This window comes from Cyprinus carpio, chromosome B15 (assembly GCF_018340385.1).
Source record: "Cyprinus carpio isolate SPL01 chromosome B15, ASM1834038v1, whole genome shotgun sequence".
In the NCBI taxonomy this organism is placed as follows: domain Eukaryota; kingdom Metazoa; phylum Chordata; class Actinopteri; order Cypriniformes; family Cyprinidae; genus Cyprinus; species Cyprinus carpio.
The window spans coordinates 3437048-3461325 of record NC_056611.1 but is presented as its reverse complement, the minus strand read 5'-3'; the positions used below and the strand labels follow the sequence as shown (position 1 = coordinate 3461325).

Genomic DNA, 24278 nt, shown 5'->3' with positions numbered 1-24278 from the left:
TTGCGTTTCCCGATGTGTGCTCTTTCGTTCCAGGCATGTCAGCCCGAGGCGTCTGCATGCCAGGAGAACCCCGTACGATCTCTCGATGCTGGGTCCTGGAACCAAACTGCATACATCCTCAGTTCTTCTGTCGTCAGCAAATAGCTGCAGCATGTCCCTTGTTTCTCACTGGCAGGATGAGTGTATACGTGCCCGTGAGTTCGCAAGTTTGGTGTCCAGTGACTGAACGTTACCCAGCAAAATGGATGGTAGAGGAGGTCGTAGGGGACGAACGTCTGAAGTCCTGACGAGGACACCACCGGCTCTCTTGGTCGTTCCTCACTTTGAGTAGCGGCGTTTTCCCTCCATTCCCGGCGGGATCGCCCCTTGCACCGGCGCTCCCAGACACCGGCTCTGATGCGGTGTCTGTATCACAAAGCGCCCGGCGTTTCAAGAAACTCAAAGTCCGGTTTGCGTGTTCCGCGACGTAGGAACCCGATGCTTCGCAAGCGTGTACAGTCCTATCGTAGACAGGTTAGTACAAACAACATCCAACACAGTAAACACAGGAAAAACAGGTGTTAAAAAACGCGAAAATGCAAAGTTTTACTTGGAGCTTCGACAACACTGGCTTCTGCTGTTAGGAAGTCTTGGATCCAAGCACAGATATCCTGTTTAGGGGATCCAGATGTCTGGAGCTTCGCAACAATGGGGAGGCACTATGGCCATTTAAACATGCTGAGGCTGTAGTCTTTGCACATGCATTGTGCTCCACCATAACCGTTCTTATTTTCCAGGTTACTGAGAGAGCAGTGTGGAGAGTGAAGCATCTGCGTTTCCTTCGTCAGAGTAACGCTAATGAACTCACCTTCTTTGCCCTTGCGCTTAGCAGGATCCACTGGGCAGGAGCACAGAGCAGATGTAGTCTCGGCGAGCTCTCAAACACTTACTGAAGATTGTTGAACAACTAGCCTGTCATTCAAGCTATTTTGCTTACATTGGTAGGGGACTTGTGGATTTTTTGAAGCAACGAGGGAACCACAAAGAGAGAGAGGGAGCAGTTGTGTCTTTAAAAACACCACCAAGGCTAGCTGTAATCGCATTCTCTAGCCACGGCCTGGATGCCATCAGGAACCCTCTGCCACTTGCGGATATTCACCCTCGGAAGGATCGGGTTACACCCGACAGAGCGGAGAAGTGCACTCACCTCTTCTGGCGCGCTTCTCTTGTGTGGGCGTGTTTGTGAGCCTCGAAACGAAGCCATAAAAGTTATTAAGCGCGTCCGTAGAGAGGGCGGCAATGTTCTCAGTAGCTTCTGTTTCCCTTTAAAGTCTGGTTTTATTTGATTCCCTGCACATGCCAGTCTTGCAATCGCTGGGGTTTGAATTGTTCTTCCTTCTGTTTTCTTGTAGTTTCTTTTTGCGGTTTGATGGACTGGAGACGTAACTGGCTTGTTTGATCAGCAGCGTTTCCGGATTTAAAAGCGGATGTCCGCGCTGACAAGCGCTGCTCGACATCGCTATTAATCCACGGTTTTTTGGTTGGGTAATTGGTTGTTTTTGTCGGCACTAACATCTTTACACACTTACTTCCTATACCTTTCCCTGATTACGCCTCGATGTCGTCCATCAGACGCTGCCCGGAACTGTCCCAGTCCACGTGATCAAAACAGTCTTGTCTATAGCGTCTGATTGGTCCGAAGCACTGATTTGTGTGTCCCGTTTCACATGATCTCAGGTGGTGTGGTCCGATTTGCCTCCGTGGGAGAGATTGGTCTCGTTCCCTGATGTAGCGAAAGCGATCACGCACAGCTGATTGAATTGGGAGAACCATTCAGCTACGTAATTCTGTTTCACAAAAAACATCCTGTGGGAAGTCTCACGTTTCATCAGTTCAGTGCCTGGCACTGGAGGAAAACACTCTAATGGGTTCGACAAGTGAGATTGTGCCAGAAGGGGGGTAGCAGAAGATTTTAATAGATGACTGACCACCAATTAAAAAGAATCTGAGCTCTTTCCTGTCCCCTTGTGTAAGCTGTCTGTGATCATTTGGTCTGTAGATGTCCCTGTTTCTCAGAGATACTTGCCCGCATTTATCGCTTCAGTGACGCGTTCGCCACCGTGGAGAGGAGGTCGGAGGGGAGACCTGATCTGACGGGACGCCGCCCTTCCTCTTTTCCGGCGGCGTTTTCCTCGTCTCCATGTTCTGATTCGCTGTGTTCAGCGCCGGCGTTTCAATCACAGTCTTGCGTGAGGCCAATGTTCAGAAGCCTTGTTTCTTACCATTTATAACAAACCACACATTGTAAAACGACAAAAAACTGCCCAGAACTCGGACACACAACAACCCCTGAAGCCTGTTAGTGTATTCTGTTTTCTTGTTTCCAGGCACAATCCTCATCATTTCAAAGCCTCTCTTGTGTAATTTAATTAAATCGCCTCACTGAGGTAGCATGTGGAGACTGAAGCTGAATCAGCTTTTGCTGGCTCACATTCTTGCTACAGGGAGTATCCAAACAGTGGTTGAAAGAATTTCTGTGAGCTTTTTGCTGTGTTTCGTTTCCCAATTATGACCGCTGAGAGGGATGTTGGACTCACTGATCTGTGTAGAGGCTGATAACTGAGATTGGGAACCCAACAGTCATGTGAAGTCTGCATGCTGCTGAGGAAAACACTCTAAATATTGAATTGTAAGCAATTAAAAGAATCTGCACAGGATTTCTGTAGCTGTAGCTCAGGTTTGTTCAGCGGTGGGCATCTTAGGAACTGTGCTGCTGTTACAGTGTTCACTACAGATCGTGGTACCCCACACTGACACACCCACAACAACCCAGACTATTTCCAAAATACCTCTTGTGAATGCTCATGCGAAATCAAGTTGCTGGCTGCTTATCCAACCTGTATTGTTCTTTCATTTGGACTCTGTTGCGTGAAAATATTGCTGCTGCTTTAGTGTTGTTTTTAATTTCAACTACGATTACAGCAAGAAATAAGCTCAGCATCTTATTTCATAAAATAAGTTTTTCAGTTCACTAATAATAACCCATAAAGTTAAATGCCATTCAATAGTAACATTAAAACATGTATCCTTAGATTTTTCAAACATTGCATTAAAAAGTTCCATTGAAAGTAATACAACAACAAAGAAACACATTTACACAGAACAGGTGGCAGAGACTATTGCACTAACACTGCAATCCTTGATGCACAGCTCTATTTTACAGCATACAAATATCACTTTTATATATTATGAAGGGGTTTTATACTACCGCAACCAAACAAAAAAGAAGGCGTATTAATCATCAGCTCATATCACTTCAGTTTCAGCCACAGTTCAAGCTCACCGACTGACTGAAAACTTTCCATTTCTAATCAAAAAATCTGTTCTAGGCTGCACTATTACTCTCATAGTTTACATTGGGTTTAATCTTTGTTAAAGCGACACTGAACAAAACTAAATGCATGTTCTGCGATTGAATGCTGCAGACAACACGTTGTCAATAGAAACCCTCGTGAGAGTGTTTGAAAGCAGGCGCTCATGCAACCGGTGAACAGGTTTTTTCAGTATTTTAGTATTGACTTGGCACCATAGGACTGGTACTGTTTGACAACAGTAATGTATATGAAATAATCACTTTTGCAGTCAGTCATTTTGATTGAAAGCTGGTCTATATGAGGAGTACTGGTCAGATTGTGGTTGTCTGGATACATAGCTCATGCAATATTCAGAGTCCTCAACACAGCGGCTTTTGCTTGTTTTCTCTGGTGTGTCCTGAGTCCAAAGCGAAGCTAACTATTCCTATAGCGCTGAAAACCGCAACAGAGCTGTGTGGAGCCGGTGATTTTCCATCACGTCTGTCATTGTCCTGACACGTCCTATCCAGGGGATGAGCATCATTGGTTCTTGATTTCTTCCTCAGAACTGTCGCTGATCCGCTTAGAATGAGCGAGGGCCGGATCTGTGTTGTGAATGCAATAAGACTCAAATCACACGGCGTGAGCGGGGCAGCTGCCTACTCTCGTCTTCCCCCCCTTTTTTGGAAATCTCCAGGGATAACTGGCATTGACTGTTGGGTGATTAGCTGTTGTGTTGTGTTTTATATAAAGGTGATCTTGTGGCCCGCATGACGCCTGTGGTCGAGCTGAGAGCCAGCACAAGTGGAGCCAGAGTTTCCAGATTAGATCAAATGGGATTTCAGGGGAATTTTACACTTCCTGGGTTTTTACCTCTTTCATGCCACATCTTTTTGAATTCATCCTTTCCAGTTTATTGCAAATATCCTTGCCAAACAGCAGTTAAACACACATCATAGTACTCAGACAACGTTTTAATACATCACCTTGTGTTAGGATCCTTATTTATAGTATTAGGATTTGTTCCTGGATCAAAGTCCCCTGTGGGGCAATAACGTTTGTTCAACATCAGGTTTTATTGAGAGTTGGTGGTGGGCGATATATACACAATAGATATAACTATTGTAAGTTTTTTTTGCGTTAATAAGTTTGTTATGATATAAACACTGTTGATACCATTGAATTTTCGTGAATTCCTTGTCACAAGTGTCCAGGATCAAAAACAAAAAAAAAAAAAAATTAAGCATAAACAGAGAAGTACAAGATCCTCTCAAGCTCATATTGTGCAAGTGGAGCACATTGTCTGACCACAGCACACAGCAGCTTGATGTGAGTGTGTAAACTGTGATTACGGCGATAGTCCCCCAGAATCCTCTACTGGTTTATAGTGTCTAGTGGGTATTTCATCATCAGCTCTAGTGAAAGTTAAGTGAATGCGGGACGTGTCAAATATTTTTTGTTGGCTTTTGTCAACTTATTTTTTTTTTTTGTCAATGATTTTTCGGTATTTCTGACTTCAGAGTAATGTGTCACCACTACTTGATCTGTATGGTCAACGTCACTCATATCTAGTGTTGGGGTATTTCTTCTTTGTGACATGAATGTTGTTCCATAGCTCGCAGAAGATCATTGACGTACTCACTCATCGTCCCCAACAAAATTTTTAAGGTCTAAGAACATTAACTAATGAAACAGTTTGAGTTTCCAGAGACGACATCCGTCCGGCGAAGCAGGAACCACAGTGTGTTTCTCAGCAAAAAGTCGCAGCAAAAGCATTTCCACTGGGGTTTGGCAAGGGAGTCGATCGAGAACTGTCTCTGTGCTTGGGCGATGGAGTACATCAGGTACCTAGGGAAAGAGAGGACATGGGGCTTTTTTGGAGATGCATTGTGTCACATCCTGTGGCCTCAGCCGTGAGCATAGAGAGGCGGAGGTCGAGGAAAGAGGTCGCTCTTGTCCCATCTGTGACACAAGTTAGCTTATACCTGAGCCCAAAACCTTGACCCAGGTGTATTTAAGCTAGCTGCACAGGAAATATATGCAAAAATGGATTTAGGTCCATTTTCTTTTCTTTCTTTTTTTTTTTCCGCTTTGCTGTTTCAGTATCTCAGTTTAAATATCAGTTCAGTTTTTGTTAACTGGTCGAGGTAGAGTGTCCGGTGGGGTTTTAAGTCAAGGAAGAGAGGAGGAAGTCTGTCATTGAAAGCAGCCTGCAGACTAAAGCATGATGAACGGTTGAAGAATTCATCGTCCACTGCAGTCCAGAAAGACGCGAGTAAAGCTTGTGGGAAAACAGCTTCGCGGTCATGCTTTCATATATTGCAGGGCTGTTAGTTAGTCCCTTGGTTTGGGGAATCACAGTTTTCCTTGGAAGACATAAACGGAGCTTTAATTTGTGATGGGAAAGCATCTCTCTGCATTATCCTATCAAAGTCCAAACAACAGATTCTAATATTATAATTTATGCGGACTTAAATGCTAATACAAGCATTCTGAAGTAGTTACTAGGATGGAACTTTATATTATTGGTGGGATATTGGGTGTTTGCTGACTGATCAAAGGTGTCTCAGGATTGGAGTTTTGCTCAATCACTAACCCTAGCATGAGCAATAGTGATGATGATGCTGGACTTAGCCAACACCAGTAAATACAATCTCATAGCTGGCTTTATTGGAGCATCTGTACTACACACACTGTTGTCATTTCCTCCCAAAAATTACACCAGTCCTGCCCAGTTCATTATTTCCAGCAATAACCTCCCACCTTACATCAGCTCCACGTGTTGTAGTTACTAAACGCATCACAGCTAGAGTACTTCCAGTGTTTTCCCATGACATAATGATCTTTCTGACAGCGGCGATCCCCTCAGAGCCCTGCTTCCTCCTGAGCTTTCTTTCTTACTTACGTTCAGGGAGTTTTTTCTCTGCCGCCGTTGCCTTGTTCTGTTCCCAAAAGGGTTTCAGCCCAAATCTGCTCTGTGGTAATTGGTATAATTAGGGCTGGGCAATATATTGCATGCAATTGTCACGCACATTTCGTCAGTAAAGCCGGTTCCCTGATTAGCGCTAAATCACCATCAGCACCTGCTTTCCAGATGGAGCAGCATGTAATAGACAGAGCAGTAGATCACTGACAACTACGCAATATCGCGTTCATTATCGCAGATGAATTGCCCTCGATATGAACGTGATATTGCGTAGCTGACGAAATGCGCGTGACAATCACATGCGACATATCGCCCCAGAACCCTAGGTATAGTTAAAAACAGCATGTAAATGACAATTGAGTTTCCATCCCCGCTGCTGGGAAAGTGGCGTGAGAATATCAGAGACCCTGTTACTGGCCGATCTGCCGATCAGATCATACATAGTTTGTGTTTTTATGGAGATGTTTCTCCTGGATGCGTGCAGGGAGTCAACAGCTCGGCGCTGGAGAACATCTGCTGGAGCTGTGTGTTATTTCTGTATTTGGGTATCTGCCGATACCGATCATCAATACCGATCTTTTTATAAAGGCTTCTTTTTAATCATTTTTACCTATATATAGTGATACTCCAGTCAGGATTTTTAGAAATTTATTCATAGGCCTGAATTTCAATTTTGAAAATGGGGTAATTCCCCTCTTATGTGTCTCTTGTGAGAGGGGAAGCACCATGGACTGTGCTTTCACAGAAGAGTCCGCTACTGATCTTGGCTGTTTACCACAAACACAACATTTATCCAGTATTTTGATATCAAATCCAAACTTTGTCACTGAAAATACTTTTTCAGCATTGCAATTATTATTATGTTTTACACAGTACAGTAATACAATCTTTATCAGACATGTTTAAACACAATAAATATAGCCACACATTATTCAATACTTTTTACTTTTGCATTTACTTCTATATATTAATTTGCTCAAGCAAGTGGCAAAACATTTAACTACTTTTCTTACATTATCAAAACTTACCATTGACAGAAAGAGGCAGCTCTACTGGCCTTTCCTTTTTTAAAATATTTAGTACAAGCAATCCTGCTGTTCATAAAGAACTTTGTTTTTCTTCCTCTATGAGTGCCATCACTTTGCCTTGTTTATCTAAAAGTGCTCTTTCCCCTATGACCCTAGCCAAAAAGCCATACATGTTGACTTTAATAATATATGCATTATTGGTGTAATTACTACATTTAACGTGTCAATCCGTTCATATTTACTGAAAACAATGCGCTGTTATTTTAAATTCAGCGCATGCAGCGGAGCAATAGACATGAGTGCGGGAAAAAAATACACACCGGCATACGCTCTTGACAGACACTGAGACGGTGGCCCGCTGCATGTCATGCCCAAACCTCTCACTGCAAGGCGTGTCATCAGCTTCAGATCGTTTTTTTTTTTTTTTTAGATCGGCCTTTTTTTAGAGACCGCCGATCAATCAACCCCCAAAGCAATTATCGGCCGGTTGTGATCGGTAGCCAAAAAAAAAAATCAATCGGAGCACCCCTAAGTTTTCACCCACATTTTTGGACGTTTTAGTTCTCCCAAAACGTATTTGAAACTTAAAAGTAGAACACTTTACTTTTGCTTTCCATGCATATGAAATCGCTTTTTTTGTAAAATTATTTTTGAGCGGGGACATTTAAATATCCTTGACGCCATTGTATGTTTTGTATGTCATGATTTTGTGGCACCCTGTCCTTTCTTCTCATCAGATTTGATTCAGCAAAGAGTTAGTAGAGTAGAGGTGAGCTGAAGCTTGATTCACAATCCTAGCAGACACTGAACGGCCTGATCTCAGGTCAGTGGTGGCTGGGGAAGTACAGGCAGGGGCTTAGCGTTTCAGCGCACGAGGTCAGATCAGATGAAAACCCTGTTGTGAGGAACTCACTGTCATTCACACACGTCTCCTTCAGAAGCCAGGCTGGATTTCACTCTGTTCAGAAAGATCAAGTTTGAAATCATTCACACAAAACAACTCTGATGGCGTTCCGGTGTCGCAGAAGAATGTAGAACCCGAGTTTGACTGAATATCCACACAACACAGATGTACAGTAGTAAATATCGTTCTTTGGCAGTACCATGGTAAATAACACTGTCATATGGTAGGACCATGGTTTGTTTTCATACAGTTAAAAGTTTTCGTATGCTTAGCCCACACTTAAAACTGTGACTGTTATTGCATTGATGATTTTAGTGGAAGTATGAAGTTAGTTTCCCCTCAGTACCACAGGTGTATTTCTCACACTAACACGTTTATCTACAGCACAGTACTTTTTGAACAGTATATCTGTTGTTTTATCTTTAAAAAGGAACATACTTATTTTCATCAAGTGTATTCTTTGTAAAATTGCTTGTACTGTATTTATGTAAAGTATGTCATTTGGTTGATATTTTGCTAATGCAGTGGTGTTTTAATTTTAAAACAAACCTCGGTAGTTATTTAAAAGCTGTAGAAACGTTAATTATGTATGGAATCCTATCAGTAATATCATCAATAATAAAGTTACATTATTTTACAATTTTATAGATAAATATTTAGATCACAAAACCAAAACATAACCACAATACTAAAAGCATAGCGAACAGAAAAAGTGAAGTGTACCGTGACAATAGCTGTAGTTACACTATAGCTTATATGCTGTAGATATCTCTAAACCTGACTCTAACCATTCTCTAAAATATAAGCAGTATCAAGAAAAAGTAACAGACAGTCCCCACAGAAGGATTTTTATCCAAATTTTTTTTGCTCAGATTGGCTGTAAGGTTCTTTGAATAAGCTGAAGTTAACTTTTGAAGTTAATAACATTCTTCATTTGGGGGCAAAAAGAAGTTTTGAAAAGGCTGAGCGACGGTATACAGTTTTCGATCATTCCGACACCCCCCGCGCTGCTGGAGGCGGGGTGTAGATTAAATGTTAACATGTGTCGCAACACTCACACGTATCCCTTAAACACAACAACGATGAAATGATGAAGTGTAGGCAATCTAGGTGTGAGATGGGCACCGATGGTCTGAATATTATAGACAAAAGAATAATGATTAGCAGCAGTTCAGAGTCAAGTATCATGTTTGCAATAGAATGGTTCTTTTGTATTTCCATAATCAGTCCTTTTTGGGAAGTGTGAATGTCTCATTCATGTCTCAAGCTCAAGTCTGAAAACTTTGAGCATGATTTGGAGAAAAAATACTGGAGTCAGTTTGTTACTTGGTTTTATTATTTGTGTCATCATTTATTTGATTAACTGGATAATTATAACACATTTTTATATTTTATGTGGTGTCATGATTTACTTTTTATAAAAACAAAGGTTTATTATTGTATGTTTGTGTGTGGCATTTCATTTATTGTATACCCTATTAACCCTCTGGGGTCTGAGGGGTTTTGGGGGCCTGGAGAAGTTTTGACATGCCCTGACTTTTGTGCTTTTTTCAGTTGCTTATACATGGCTAAAGTCTGAAAACACTATATTCAGTACAAAGTGGGCTACAACAATATGTAAATATAGCATGTATGTACATGATTGTGTTTTTGAGAAAACTACAATTTTGAAGTCAATGAAATAAGGTCATAAAACACATACAGAACATTTCTTCACAAGACTATCAAACATGGAGCTTGTAGCCTAGAATTTTTGCTTCAAAATTATGTGAAAATCATCATGCTTACTCACTCACAGAAAACATAGATTAATTTAAATGTTTTCTAAGACATTTTGTTTCAAAAAGGACATATGCGAGTAGGCATGATTGACCATGAATGTTAGGTATGATTCACACCTGAGAAGACAAAGGCAATGTGACCAAGAGGAAGAGTTAAAGAAAGAATTTGAGGACCTAATAAATGTATATATATATATATATATATTTTTATGTTTGTAGTTTATTTAGAATATATTTAATTATCCCCACAAAACAACTTTAGATTCACTTGCGAGTGCAGTTAAACAGTTTATTAGGAGCAATCAAAGCTGAATTTTTAGAAAATCTTTTTAGAATTTTTAGAAATCATTGTAATATTCTGATTTGCTACTTAAAAAATGTATTATTATTATTATTAATGTTGAAAAGAGCTGAAATAATTTGATAAATGAAAGAACAGCATATTTATCATCATGTGTGTGCTAAATAAAAGTTTGAATTTCTATATATACTGACTCCAAGCTTTTGAAAGGTATAGTGTATATTGTTACACTTTGAGTAAGACTGGAGTAATGATGCTGAAAGTTTAGTTTTTATTGTTGGACTAAATTAAATTTTTAAAATATATTCAGTTATTTTAAATAGTAAAAATGTGAAGAAGTGACCTTCTTTACCGCTGCAAGTGGTAGCACTGGCACGCATATATGAACACGCACACACACATACAATCATTACTCACCCATCCTGTCCCAGTTTATGCCGCTATCAGCATAGCTTGGTAGCACTCGGTCAGTCATCCACACTCCTTCCTCTCCCTCAGTCATCATGCCATCCGTATAAATCACACATAAACTTTGTCTACTGTTTTATGTTTTATTGCTAATCGTCTGTGTTACATGTTGCCATAGCCGGGTTACTAGACACTGTGCTGGCGAACTAGAGGTTGCGGATGGCGATCGCTTTTGACATTATCGGCTGGCGTCACGCCAGCGCGGCAGTCTAAGGACCTGGTGAAACCATGTTTTGTTGGTGTTGTGGGGTACCTGAATGTTTCGATCTGTAAAGAGAAAGGGATTGGTGACAGCTAATACATGGTTGTTTTATATTACGGTTAAAAATGCAATAGTGATCTGTTTTACTATATTACCAAGTTAAGTTATTGTATAAATCTTAAAGTGGATGATTAAATAATAACTGGTGTAACATACCTTTTGGTCGTGCCTGGAAAAGGGGGGGAGTCTGGTCTTTAAAATCTGGCGCCAGACTTCAAACGGTGCTTGTCAACCAAGTCGAGCAAACGTGCTACTGCAGCCCCTTTGTATATTAGTGGATACAAGTGGAAAGTCTGTATATATTATATCGTTGTTTGGTTTATTTTTGGGATATTTTGGTACTTTGTTTTTTCCCTTTGGTGTTTATATTTGTATATATATTGGTTTGGACTAAGCACTTGTAAATAGCTACACTGCTGGACTGTTGGATTATCGGTGCATGTGTAAATAAAACACCAGTTTACACTGAAGAAAATCCGCGGTTTAAGTCATCCTTATTGTTTAGGGGTTTTTTATGTGTGTTTTTTGGACATTATCATGATCCACAGTAGACTGGAGAGACCCATTCTGGGCCTATCAAAGTCTGCTGCATCACAAAAAATATTTCACAATATTACTGCTTTAGCAAATGCAACTTTGTATGTAGGCCTATACAATATATATAGTTCTAAATATATATGGCTATATTCATGAACAGAGAATAGCCTATCACAGTAAAGTTTTGTCTAATCATTCTTACTGACATTAAGCTAGCAACAGTATAACTCATATTCCTTTTATATCGCATTGCTGTCTATGTTATAGAACATTAAAAAAAATAATTAAAAAAAACATCCTTGCATCATGAAACATTTAGATGATGTGAATGAAACTTCATTATGTTTCACCTGATTATACATTTAGTCAGGAATTATAGTTTGGAAAAAGTCTAACTAGTAAAATGTGTACAAGTTATGTGAAAACTATACAAGTAGATTAATAAAAAAGACTTACTCATGTTTTTGATCTCTGCTGGATCAAGCCGCTGCATTCTTTTTTCTGAGGTAATCCAAATGTTATTCCTCTCAGCGCGTCTACTTGGGGTGAATTATGTTTTATTCCTCTCAGCGCAAAGCAAACAGTAACATAAAAAAAAAAAAACTTGAACAGTCTCGCTGCTTTGTTTGCTGTCATGTGGGTGTTTACAATCTGCGTGCTTCATGTGGACTATTGTAATATCAATAGTGCACTCACCGTGTGGGCGTGGTCGCATTAGATATAATGAAGGGAGACGTGAAAGACTGGACATCATGTTGTTTTCATATGGATTACTTTATCACAGAATATTTTGTGTGTTTTCAATAAGAAAGTAGACATGTCAAGCTTTCTATAGATCTATCTCTTATGTCTCTGTGTTGAGTATTTGCTGAGTTAAAGTTCGCTTTGGTCAGCTGTTTGAACTGCCGAAACGAACCCAAAACAAACTTCTTTCGGCCTGATTTTGTTCGAAATGATGTCATATCAGTTCGTACTTTGATTTCGTTTGAAGTATATCAGGGCCTTTAGTCTTATACAACTCTTTGTAGGACTGTTTTTTTTTAGGACTGCACCACTGATTTGAATGTGTGTAAATTTGTTCATACACAAATTATTTATGTTTTAGATGCGTTCAATTCATAAATATTGTGTGTTTCAGTTTATATGCACGTGTAAGTAAATGTATATGTGGTGGAAAAACACTTCACTTAATACATACAACTACCGGCAAGGTCATGGCACTATAAGGACCTTCAAAGAATGCCATCTTCATCTAATACCAGGATGTATGTTCACAAAATACAATATTACCATTCTACAAAAAAAAAAAAAAAAATACTTTGTAAATGTTACACTGTCCAAAACAAATCACAAAACTAAACTATAGTAAACAAAACACTAAACTAAACTAAACTAAACAAAGCAAAAAAAACAAAACTAAACAAAAAACACAAAACTAAACTACACAAAACAAACCACAAAACTAACGTACACAAAACACAAAACTAAACTAAACACAAAACTAATGCAAACTAAACAAAACAAAACACAAACTTAATGCAAACAAAACAACTAATCTAAACAAAACACAAAATTAAAGTAAACTAAACAAAACACAAAATTAAAGTAAACTAAACAAAACACAAAACTAAATTAAAGCTGCAAGCAGCGATGAACGGGCCCTCGCACCCGGGCTCACCGCCACTGGGTGGCTTTAGTAAAACAGCGAACGGCGAGAAATATGCGTTTAATGTGGTAAATATAAGAGGAATATGTCAAAGTCATTTATATGTGCCAATCTTCCTGCTGCCAGCTGGTGGCGCTATGACTATAACTGGATTTTGTCATGTAGATTTCTTCAGTCCAGCACTTTTATCAAGCATATGCAATTAAGTGCAGATTGAACATGGTATGTTTGAGTTAGTATAAAGCATGAGGTGTCCTATTGCCAACAGGTGGCGCTATGATTATAACTGAATATTGGCCTTTAGATGTCTTCAGGCCATGACTCTTTCCAAATATCTGAAGTTTGGTGCAGATTGGACATTGCATGTGTAAGTTAGTGTAAAATAAGCCATTTCCTGTTGCCAGCAGGTGGCGCTATGATTATAGTGGAATATTGACCTTCAGATGTGTTCAGGCCAAGACTCTTTTCGAACATGTGAAGTTTAGGGAAGATCTGAAATTTTATGCCTGAGTTACAACAACTTCTATTCCCATGGCGAGACATCAAACTTTGTCACGGCGCCATGGCCACACCCTTTAATGAAACCTCAAGATGTTCACAATTTAACATCGCAAAGGCCTTTAGATTAGACTGACCAAAAAAAATTATAAAGTGTCATAAAATTTCTAGGAGTAGTTCGTTACAGCATAAAACATGTCACTTCCTGTTGCCAGCAGGTGGTGCTATGGTTATAACTGAATTTGGTCATGTAGATATATTCAGGTCAGGAGCCTTATCAAACATGTGAAGTTTGGGGCAGATTGGACATTGTATGTCTGAGTTACAACAACTCCCTTTCTCATGGCGAAACATTGATATTTGTAAGGCTGCCACAGACACGCCCTTCAACGAAATAGGGCTGTATACCTTGGAGAACCTGGCGATACGATACATACCTCGATACACAGGTCACGATTCGATACGTACCTCGATACAGAGCTGTCTCGATACGATTTGATACAATGTGACACGATTCGATACGATTCAATAAAAATACATGGGCCAGAGCCAATTAGTTAATGCTGAACACATTTACTCAACAAACAGAACTCTGCATTTTTCTTCCATTTATTGAAGACAAAAGTGCATTATAACAAAGTGCATTTTGCTTAAATATTTGCAACTTTAAGTGCTCTGATTAATTGTACACAAATTGTATTAATCTGGAAATTACCACAAGTCAACATTTAACTTTCCAAGGGTACAGTCTGAGCTCACACAAGCACAAAATCTTCTTATTATTATTCTTCTTATTAAATCTTCTTATAATTCTTTTTTGTGACACCATGTACTGCCATAACATATTTCACTATGAAATCACTTAAATGCTACGTCTTGCTTTAACATTTGGCAAAACAACAAATCTAATCTACCTCATAACAGGATGGATTTTTAAAATCTTAAGGCTAAACCAGGTTTGTCCTCAAAAAGGCAGGTTGAAAAAAAATCACTGCAGCAACAAAACAATAACCTGAGGATACTCTTGGTAATGCTAGTTTTATCCTATGACTTAAGATTTTTGTTCAAAAACAGAAGTTGGTCAACATGCTTTGAGCTTAGTACACTTCTCTGTGCGGTTACAATATCGCCTGCCTTAGAGAAAACGCGCTCCGAGGAGACACTAGTCCCTGGAATGCACAGGTACACTTTGGCAAGGCGTGACATTAGTGGATATTCATTCTGGTGCTCTTTCCACCAACTGAGTGGACTTCCCTCAGCAAGAGACAGGGGTGGTGCCTCCTTGTACCTTGACATCTCCTCTTCTGCCTGGGCCTGTGTGGTTCTGTGTCTCACCTTAGGACCTGCACTGTAAGTTGAACCAAGCAGATCAGCCAAACAGCACAAGTCCTTTTTCTTCTTGGGTGGTGGGCTGGCAGGAATGTCATCCTTGTCTTCCACATGATTGTCCTCCTCTCCTGGTATCACTTCAGCCTCTTCCTATTATGCAAAATACAATTTTTTTATCAATAAACCCATAGTTAATTCTATAAAGAGCATATTCAAAGACATGTAATAGTAAGTTTGCCTTTTATTTAATGCGATGAACTGACAAACCTTTACAATATATTGTATTGCTAGTATAGTGCTTTACATGAAGTATATGTCTGAAACCATTTAGTTTTTTAAGCTCTAACATACTATTATGAATTTGAAATTATGAACTGAATATTTTGTTTTATTACACTTGGTGTATGTATGTATATATATATATATATATATATATATATATATATATATATATATATATATATATATATATATATATGTGTGTGTGTGTGTGTGTGTGTGTGTGTGTGTGTGTGTGTGTTTGTTTTATATGTTTTTTTGTGTTTTTGTGTTAATGTTAATTACACAGTAAAACGGCTTACCTGAAATAGTTCTTGAATTCTTCGAGCTTCTGCAGTGATTCTCAAGTATATTTCCTCTCGTTCATCATCAGGAAGGAAGGGCAAAGCTTTGAATCTTGGATCGAGTGCTGAACATACATACATGGTCTCTTTCTGCTGATCCATGTACCTCTTGCTCAAATCTTGGCAAATAGCCGCTTTGATTTCTTTCACTATCTCACTATCTGCTCTGCTCTCTTGGAAATCCTGGATGAGCTGAGCATGAAGAGGGGCCACAACTGACAGCGTTGGAGAGCTTTCTTTTGACATTACAAGAGTAGCAATCTTCATGGGCTTCATTGCATCCACTATCTCCTCCGCAGATGTAATGTCCGACTCACATAGGGTGCAAACTTCTTTCTCGGTTTTCCTAAGCTCGTTGGACAGAAGAGCAGCGGAGACAGCGGGTTGCTGCTCAAGAAAGCGCTCGAGCATATCATGCGCGCTATTCCAGCGCGTCACAACATCTGTGATCAGTTTATGTTCAGGCAACTCGAGCAACTTCTGCTTCTGTCGAAGTACGTGGCTGGCTGTGGTACTGCGCTTAAAAAAGGTGGATATCCGTCTAACACGTCCCAATAAACGAGCGACAGCAGGAAGCTTCAGTGCACGCTGCGAGGCAAGGTTTAAAGTGTGAGCGAAGCACCTGAAATGCAACATACCGGCAAGCTCCGCCGCGACGCTCATATTTGCGGCGTTGTCAGTCACAATAGCTGGGTCTTTGGATACGAGGTCCCACTCCTCCAGCGCCGCTTTAAGTAACTCTGCAATGTTTGACCCCGTATGGCTCTCGTGCATGGCTCGCGTTTGTAAAACGTGCGACATCAGTTCCCACTCCTCGTTAACGTAATGGCAAGTGATTGTAACAAAAGCTTCCGTGGCTCGCGATGTCCACCCATCACAAGTCAGTGCCACTCGTGGGGCAGAACTCAGGGCTGACTTAACATTGTCTTTGACTTTGTCATACATCCTCGGTACTGCTTTGTCGGTCATGTAGCTGCGGGTAGGGATCACATAACGGGGATCTAACGTGTTGATCATAAAGCGAAAGCCTGTGTTCTCGACAACACTGTAGGGACATAAACCTTTGCAAATATAATGCACCACAGACTCCGTAATCTTCTGTGCACGGACTGAGTTAGATGGAAGCTTGGATGTTGTGTTGTCCAAAGTAGTTTGCGTGGGGTCCCCGTGTTTTTTTGGGCTGCGGCGAAGCTAGCTTGTCTGCATGGTGTCTTTGCAGGTTGTTGCGCAGGTTAGTTGTATTACCGGTGTAGCGTATAGAAGCCTGGCAATGCTTGCAGATTGCATTTGTTTTATCGATCCCTTGGTTTCCTTCCTTTGCTTTAAAACCAAAATGTGTCCAAACATCTGCCTTTAGGGATAACGGCGCTTCTAAAATCTTCGACATTTTCCATGAGTTTTTTAAAACTCGCGGGCGCCGCTGAGCCCCCTAACGGCTGTGGGCGGAGTATCGATACTAAGGGCTAGAATATCGATACTGTATCTTTTTTTATTATATCGGTATGTATCTAAGAATCGATATTTTGAGCACACCCCTAATAATAAGGGTTAGGATCTTTGCAATTTAAGATCGCAAAGGCCTTTAGATTACACTGACAAAGTTTGGTGTTGATCTGAATAAATCTCTAGGAGGAGTTCGTTAAAGTACAACCCCTGAAAATGGCAAAAACGACACAAATTTTGCAGAGAAAATTCAAAATAACTGACTTCCTGTTGGGATTCGAATTTCGTACCAAGAGACTTTTTTGTAGGTATTGGTGTGTTACATGTGTGTACCGATTTTTGTACATGTACGTGAAACATAGCTCGAAGCGCACTCCATTGAAAATGTATAGGTGGCGCTATCGAGGCATTTTGCCACACCCGATGGAATATTGGCCTTCAGATGTGTTCAGGCCAGGACTCTTATCTAACATGTGAAGTTTGGGGAAGATCAGACATTTTATGCCTGAGTTACAATACCTTTTATTCCCATGGCGAGACATCGAACTTTGTGACAGCGCCATGGACACGCCCTTTAACGAAAACTCAAGATCTTCACAATTTAACATTGCACAGGCCTTTAGAATAGAGTGACTGAAAAAAAAAATTGATGTCATAAAATTTCTCTGAGTAGTTTGTTACAGCGTAAAATATGTCACTTCCTGTTGCCAGTAGGTGGCGCTATGACTATAACTGAATATGGGCATATCAATCTGTTCAGGTCAGGAGTCTTATCAAACATGTGAAGTTTGGGGCAGATTGGACATTGTATGTCTGAGTTATAGCAACTTCATGGCGAAACATCGAAATTCGTCAGGCCGCCACGGACACGCCCTTCAACGAAAACTCAAGATCTTCGCAATTTAACATCGCAAAGGCCTTTAGATTAGGCATACCAAATTTGGTGTTGATCTGAATAAATCTCTAGGAGGAGTTCGTTAAAATACAAGGCATGCAAATGACAAAAATGATGCAAAATTTGCTCATAAAATTAAAAATAACCGTCTTCCTGTTGGGTTTCGGATATTGCTCCAAGAGTCTTTTTTGTAGGTACTGATGCTTTACATATGTGTGCCAATTTTCATGCATGTACGTGAAACACAGCTCGAGGGCTGCTGATTTTTTTAGAATAGGTGGCGCTGTTGAGCCATTTTGCCACACCCTCTTCTGAAACCTATATCAGACATAAACTAAGCTAAGCTAAACTAAACAAAACACAAAACAAAACTAAAAACAAAACTAAACTAAAAAACACAAAACTAACGTAAACTACACAAAACTAATCAAAACAAAACTAAAGTGAACTACAAGAAACAAAACACAAAACTAAACTAAACAAAACATAGAACTAGCATAAACTAAACAAAACACAAAACAAAACAAAACAACTCAAAACTAAACAACTCAAAACTAAACTAAACTAAACACAAAGCTCAACTACAAGAAACCAAATCTCAAAACTAAACAAAACTAAACTAAACTAAACTAAACACAAAACTAAACTAAACTAAAAAACACACAAAACTAACGTAAACAAAACAAAACATAACAAAACTAAACAAAACACACTAAACTAAACTAAACAAAACAAAACACAAAGCTAAACTACACAAGACAAAACACAAAATTAAACTAAACTAAAATAAACTAAACACAAAGGTAAACTACACAAAACAAAACAAAACTAGACAAACAAAACACAAAACTAAACTTAAAAACACACAAAACAAAACAAAACACAACAAAACTAAACTAAACAAAACACAAACCTAAACTACACAAAACAAAACATTTATTTAGGATTGATTTTAAAGTACTTTTACTTGTCTATAAATCACTAAATGACCTAGGACCTAAATACATAGCAGATATGTTCACTGAATATAAACCAAACAGACCACTCAGATCATTAGGATCAAGTCAGTTAGAAATACAAAGGTTTTACACAAAACAAGGGGAGTCCGCTTTTAGTTATTATGCCACCCACAGTTGGAATCAGCTTCCAGAAGAGATCAGATGTGCTAGAACAATAGTCACATTTAAATGCAGACTCAAAATTCATCTGTTTAGCTGTGCATTTATTGAATGAGCACTGTGCTATGTCCGAACTGATTGCCCTGTATTTTATGTATAATAATTTTCTATTTTTAACTGTTTTAAACTCATTTTAAACCTCTTAAATTGATTTTTTAATCATTTTCAAAGTTTTTAAATTACTTGTTTCATTGTTGTGATGATGTTTTTATTATTATTATTTTCTTTTCTTTCCTGTTAAAGAGGTTTGGATTGTTTTTTTATATGAAATGTGCTATATAAATAAACTTGCCTTGCCTTACTACAATGAAGCGCTTTACTGCAGCGCAACTCTCGCGAGTCTTTTTTAAAGTTTTAAATTCCTGCCGCTAAGATGCTCCTCCGTCGGTCACGGATCATGGAAATTGAAACTTATAGGGGTGGTTGGAAATTTTTCACACATGTTAAAATATTTATTTGAAGCTTCTTTCTTTTCAGATTCTTATTTATAGTATTATCTTAATAGGCTGTGTATTAACTTTGGGAGAAAAAACGGTAGTTCTATGTGTAATCAGACATTTGAGCTAGGGATATGCCGGTATCAAATTTTCATGTTGCGATTAATTGCTAATTCTTTTATCATGGTATATGGTATTATCATGGTATTGAAATTTAGTTTCAAAAAAGTGGTCATAATATAGTATAACAGGTTAAATAACTTTTTTCTTATAACAAAAATGACTGAACATTTAAATACAATAAAGCAATACAGAAAAATATATAAAGTGAAAAGTTTTACACAGATTAGTGTAAAAGAACACAGTGCAAAAGAACTATAAAGTCCAATAGGTACCACTTTACAACAGGTCCTCATTAGTTAACCTTAGTTAATGCATTAACATTCTTAATGAGCCAAAAATAGACTCGGTACATAAACGAACGCTGCACTGCTGCAGACGCACCGCTCCTGGAACGCACTGATGGACCGCAACCTCATGCAGTATGAACGCTGGAATCCGTTAACATGTGTGCGTAAAAGAAATACGCAACGCATACGCACTGCAGACGGAGTATGTGTGAAACAGGCGTTATAACGTAACACCAGAGCACTACTGTGTTTACCGCTGTCACTGCTTAGAAGTGCAACATTGTAAAGGGTCCGTCTGAAACAGTGTGCCGCGGCAGCGGCGCAGCATAACATTCTGAACGTTGAGTAATTAAATACATCGGTATGGCAGTATATTAAAAATTAATATCGTAATGAAAATATACACCGGTTTTCGGTGTAAACCGGTATACCGCCCAGCACTACATTTGCTACAGAAGTTATTAATCTTTGTTAAAAAAATACAAGTCTTCGTTCATGTTAGCTCATTAAATAACACAGTTGCAACTTTCGATTTTAACAACGTGTTATTAAATATTGGAATAGCTAAGATGAATGAATGTTCAGAAGAATTTTTTATTGGCAGTTTATGTTAACTAATGAATTAACTAATGTTAAAGGGGTCATGACATGGGTTTTTTTATTTTATTATTATGGTTCCCTAGGTGCAATTATAGTATTACTATAGTTTTTTTTTAAAAAAAACTTTTAAAATGTAGTGAATTATGACATTTTCCCACCCTGTTTCTCATCCTTTGATTCAAAACAGTCTGTTTTTGGGTTGTTTCCCCTTTAAGAGTACAGTGTTAACGCCCACTGTTATGATTGGCTAACGACGGTGCCTATGGATCAATTATTAACACCCCCAGCCAGAACATTTGCGGATTGAGCGTAACTGTTTAGTAGCGGGTGATTCCATGTACGATGTCGCGTTTTCATTGGTCAGTCGTTGAAGCCTATTTCTGATTGGTTGTTGCCGTTTTGACAGCGTTTATGCCAAGAGCAAAGAGAAAGAAATCGAAGAGAAGAGTACTTGGCCATGCGCGAATGCACGGGACACAGTCTAAGCACATACATGCTTACTTTAAGCGAAGAGGAGAGATTCGCGATTGCACTGAACACGGTTTAAGTGCAGGCAGACTCTCTGAGCGATCCCAGAGAAAATTCTTACAAGAGCAACGTGTATCTGAGAGCGCGCGCCCAGTTCCCGCGCGAGCAGAGAGATTCGTGCTCACACATTATATTAATGTACTTTCGCGCTACAATAATGCGCTCTCGACATTTGACAGGGAAATAACGCCATACCTGCGTGGCACTGTAATTTTCCTGTACACAGACCCACTCGCTGTCCGTCGACTGAACACTTGTGAGGCGCGCGGCGTGACAACAATACGAAATGAGCGTAGTTGTCTTGTGCTGGAGGCGGTCATATGCAAATGGTTGGAACGTCACTTCGCACCGTGACGTCACTTCTTACCCTGGATCCAGAACGAGCTGTATTTAGAGCTGGATTAAATAAATGGCTCGTTTATAATGGGGAGGACGTCTTAAGCTATGAAACTTGCAGGACGTTTTAATGGTACAAAGACCTCTTATATTCCAAAAGATCAAGGCAAATTTGGTTTCTCATTTCATGACCCCTTTAACTAATGAAGCCCTAATGTAAAGTGTGAATGAACAATAAAGATTCAGAACACTTTCAAACAGTATCTAGGGTATGTTGTAGTCCAGATTAAAATGTAAAAAAAAAAAAAAAAAACACACTGTGATGAACACCACAGCAAATCCACAAATCTGAAGGGCTATTTAAAATTAATTAAATATGTTTTAGAAAGTAGCATCTGCTTTATTTATGGGGTTTCCAGGGTAAGGGCTGCATTTTCTGCAGTTTAGCGCCATCTGCTGTCAGAGAGTGAATGTGCTTTCATTCAGCGCGTCTCTCACGTGTTCCTCATGTGCTTCTCTTACATGCTTGTTTACATCAGAGCGCACACGTATCTTTCAAGCAGCATGCAGCGTTGTTGTGCATTTTGACCAGCTGATGGGAAAAGTATTCTTAAAATGCATTCCAAATTCTGAATAATTTGTAATATATAATTATTCACGGTATTTAGAAGTGCCCACGATAACAATATCATGCATATTCATAACCGTGATATATCGCATTACCGAATACCGGCACAAGTCTAATTTGAGCACCCCCATATAGTCAAAATGACATGGTCATAACACCCTGTGAATATCTGACTGTGAGATTGGTAGTCGAATCAGGTTCCTCCTTTCAAAGCATCGAATCGTTGACTATTCGGGGTCACCCCTAAAACGAAACAAAACTAAACTAAACTAAACTAAACTAAACTAAACAAAAATAAATTAAAATAAAATAAAAAAACAAAACAAAACAAAGCATGGTACTGTCCCATAAAGATGTGATCTGGGTGAGTGTCAGTCAGACAGGAAGTGGAAGGGAAGGGTGGAGAAAGAGCTGGGGTCATGGGGTCACAGGAAGTGGCAGAGGCATGCAGTTGGCTGTAGAGATGAGCAGAGACGCTCAGACATGAGTGATCCTCCAGCAGTGCAGCAGAAGGTGCAGATGATCTCCTGCAGGAGCCGGCGCTACCGCCGCATCACTGGCACAGCGTAAGCCCTTCACATGCGCCTCTGATTAGTGGACAGCTATAGTGAGGAATTGTCTAAATAATGATCTTTCTTTTATTTGTGTCAGAAAACATACAGTATCAGTGGTTGTTAGTGTCTTTCTGTTGGAGTGGTTTGTGATCCGTTAAGAAGGGTGTGCGTCGCCTGTAGTTTCACTTCTGTTTTTTCCAGCAAACAGTGTTTAGTTAGATGTGGTTGTGTGCGATTAACCCTTGTGTAGTTTGTGATACAGTACTGCAGTGTGACTGGAGTTCTGACTACTAGGTTGATCTGCAGTGTCCTTTCTCGTCCTGCTCTCTCTTTCATGACTGCTCAACTACAGAAGGTCCAGTCAGCGGTCAGGGTTTGCTTTCTGCCATGCAGCGTCAGCAGTGGGAGACATAGACCGACTTACAGTTCGTCAACATCTGGACGACTTTATTTCAGGCATCTCAGAGTTTTGCACTGTAGGAATGTGCTGACATTCTGCCATAAGCTGATGAGTTTATGAGGAGACTTTCATATTATGAGCAGTAACTCATGAATAATGATGACATTTACTAAATACTAACATTGATTTACATGCTACAAATGAATTTAGGCATCATCATATTGTTATACGCAAGGATAGATACATTTTTTTGAAATCTGATTTAAAAATGTATATTAAGTGCAGAGGATGATGTGGATGAGGTGTGTGTGTGTGTGTGTGTGTGTGTGTGTGTGTGTGTGTGTGTGTGTGTGTGTGTGTGTGTGTGTGTGTGTGTGTGTGTGTGGTCTGAAACAAGCATGGTCTATAAATGTGTCATTATGTGCCAGTAAGAATGAAAATGCACGACACAGGCATCATGTATGTTGTGTTCTCCAGCGCTTTATGAAACAGCAGGAGTGTGTGTGACAGAGAGCAGCATTTTTCAGTGTGTGTGTTCAGATGTGTGAGGGCTGCAGTTTGTAATACACTGAGTGCTTGTTGCAATCTTAAAGGTGCTCAACCATTTTAAACAATGCAAAGAATTGCTTTTTGACACTGTTATTCAGATTCTTCATTTCCCATGCTAAAGTGAGGTCACTTCAGGTGCTAGTCTGGGATTTTATTCATATTAATTGGAGTGTGGCAGATGAATGCCATTACTAAAAAAAAAAAAAAAAAAAAAAAAAACAGAAGCGCATCTTAATTTGGTTTTTGGTCTGTGGGCAAAATGTTTTGTGATCTGATGAAAGCAAATGTAACTTTTGGGTCATAAGTTTGGTGCAAAAACAAGACTGTTTGTCACCCAAACAGCACCATATCCACGATGAAGTTATTTTAAGTCTTCTGTTTTTCTTTTTCTTTTTTTTTTATATCTATTTGTTTGATACAGTACACTTTTACATTTACTTTTATGTTTCAAATCTAAAATATCTGCAGTTTTAACAGGGGTGTGTAGACTTTTTTCTGGCCCACTGTCGTTGTTATAGTTAGTCTTGATTACAGAAATCTGTTCAGTCAAAGCACATTAATAAGCAGCATTTGTAGTGTAGCTGCTAACAAGTCCTGATTTGTCCTGACAGCACAACGTTTCACAACGCTTCATTATAAAATCCACTGCTCATGTCCTCAGTGTT

The 24278-nt window shown here is 39.4% G+C and overlaps 2 protein-coding genes across 2 annotated transcripts in view; one reads left to right on the top strand and one right to left on the bottom strand.

The window, feature by feature from the left end:
* LOC122133870 (LIM domain kinase 1-like) overlaps nt 1-24278 on the top strand; it is a 66251-nt gene that overhangs the window by 3954 nt on the left and 38019 nt on the right.
* Nucleotides 14695-16854, bottom strand: LOC122139763 (E3 SUMO-protein ligase ZBED1-like). Its single transcript, XM_042738932.1, has 2 exons — nt 15614-16854; nt 14695-15182 (listed from the first exon to the last, which is right to left on the bottom strand). Exons 1-2 carry the CDS (start codon nt 16670-16672, stop codon nt 14748-14750), a joined length of 1494 nt encoding a protein of 497 aa, XP_042594866.1. The 5' UTR covers nt 16673-16854; the 3' UTR covers nt 14695-14747.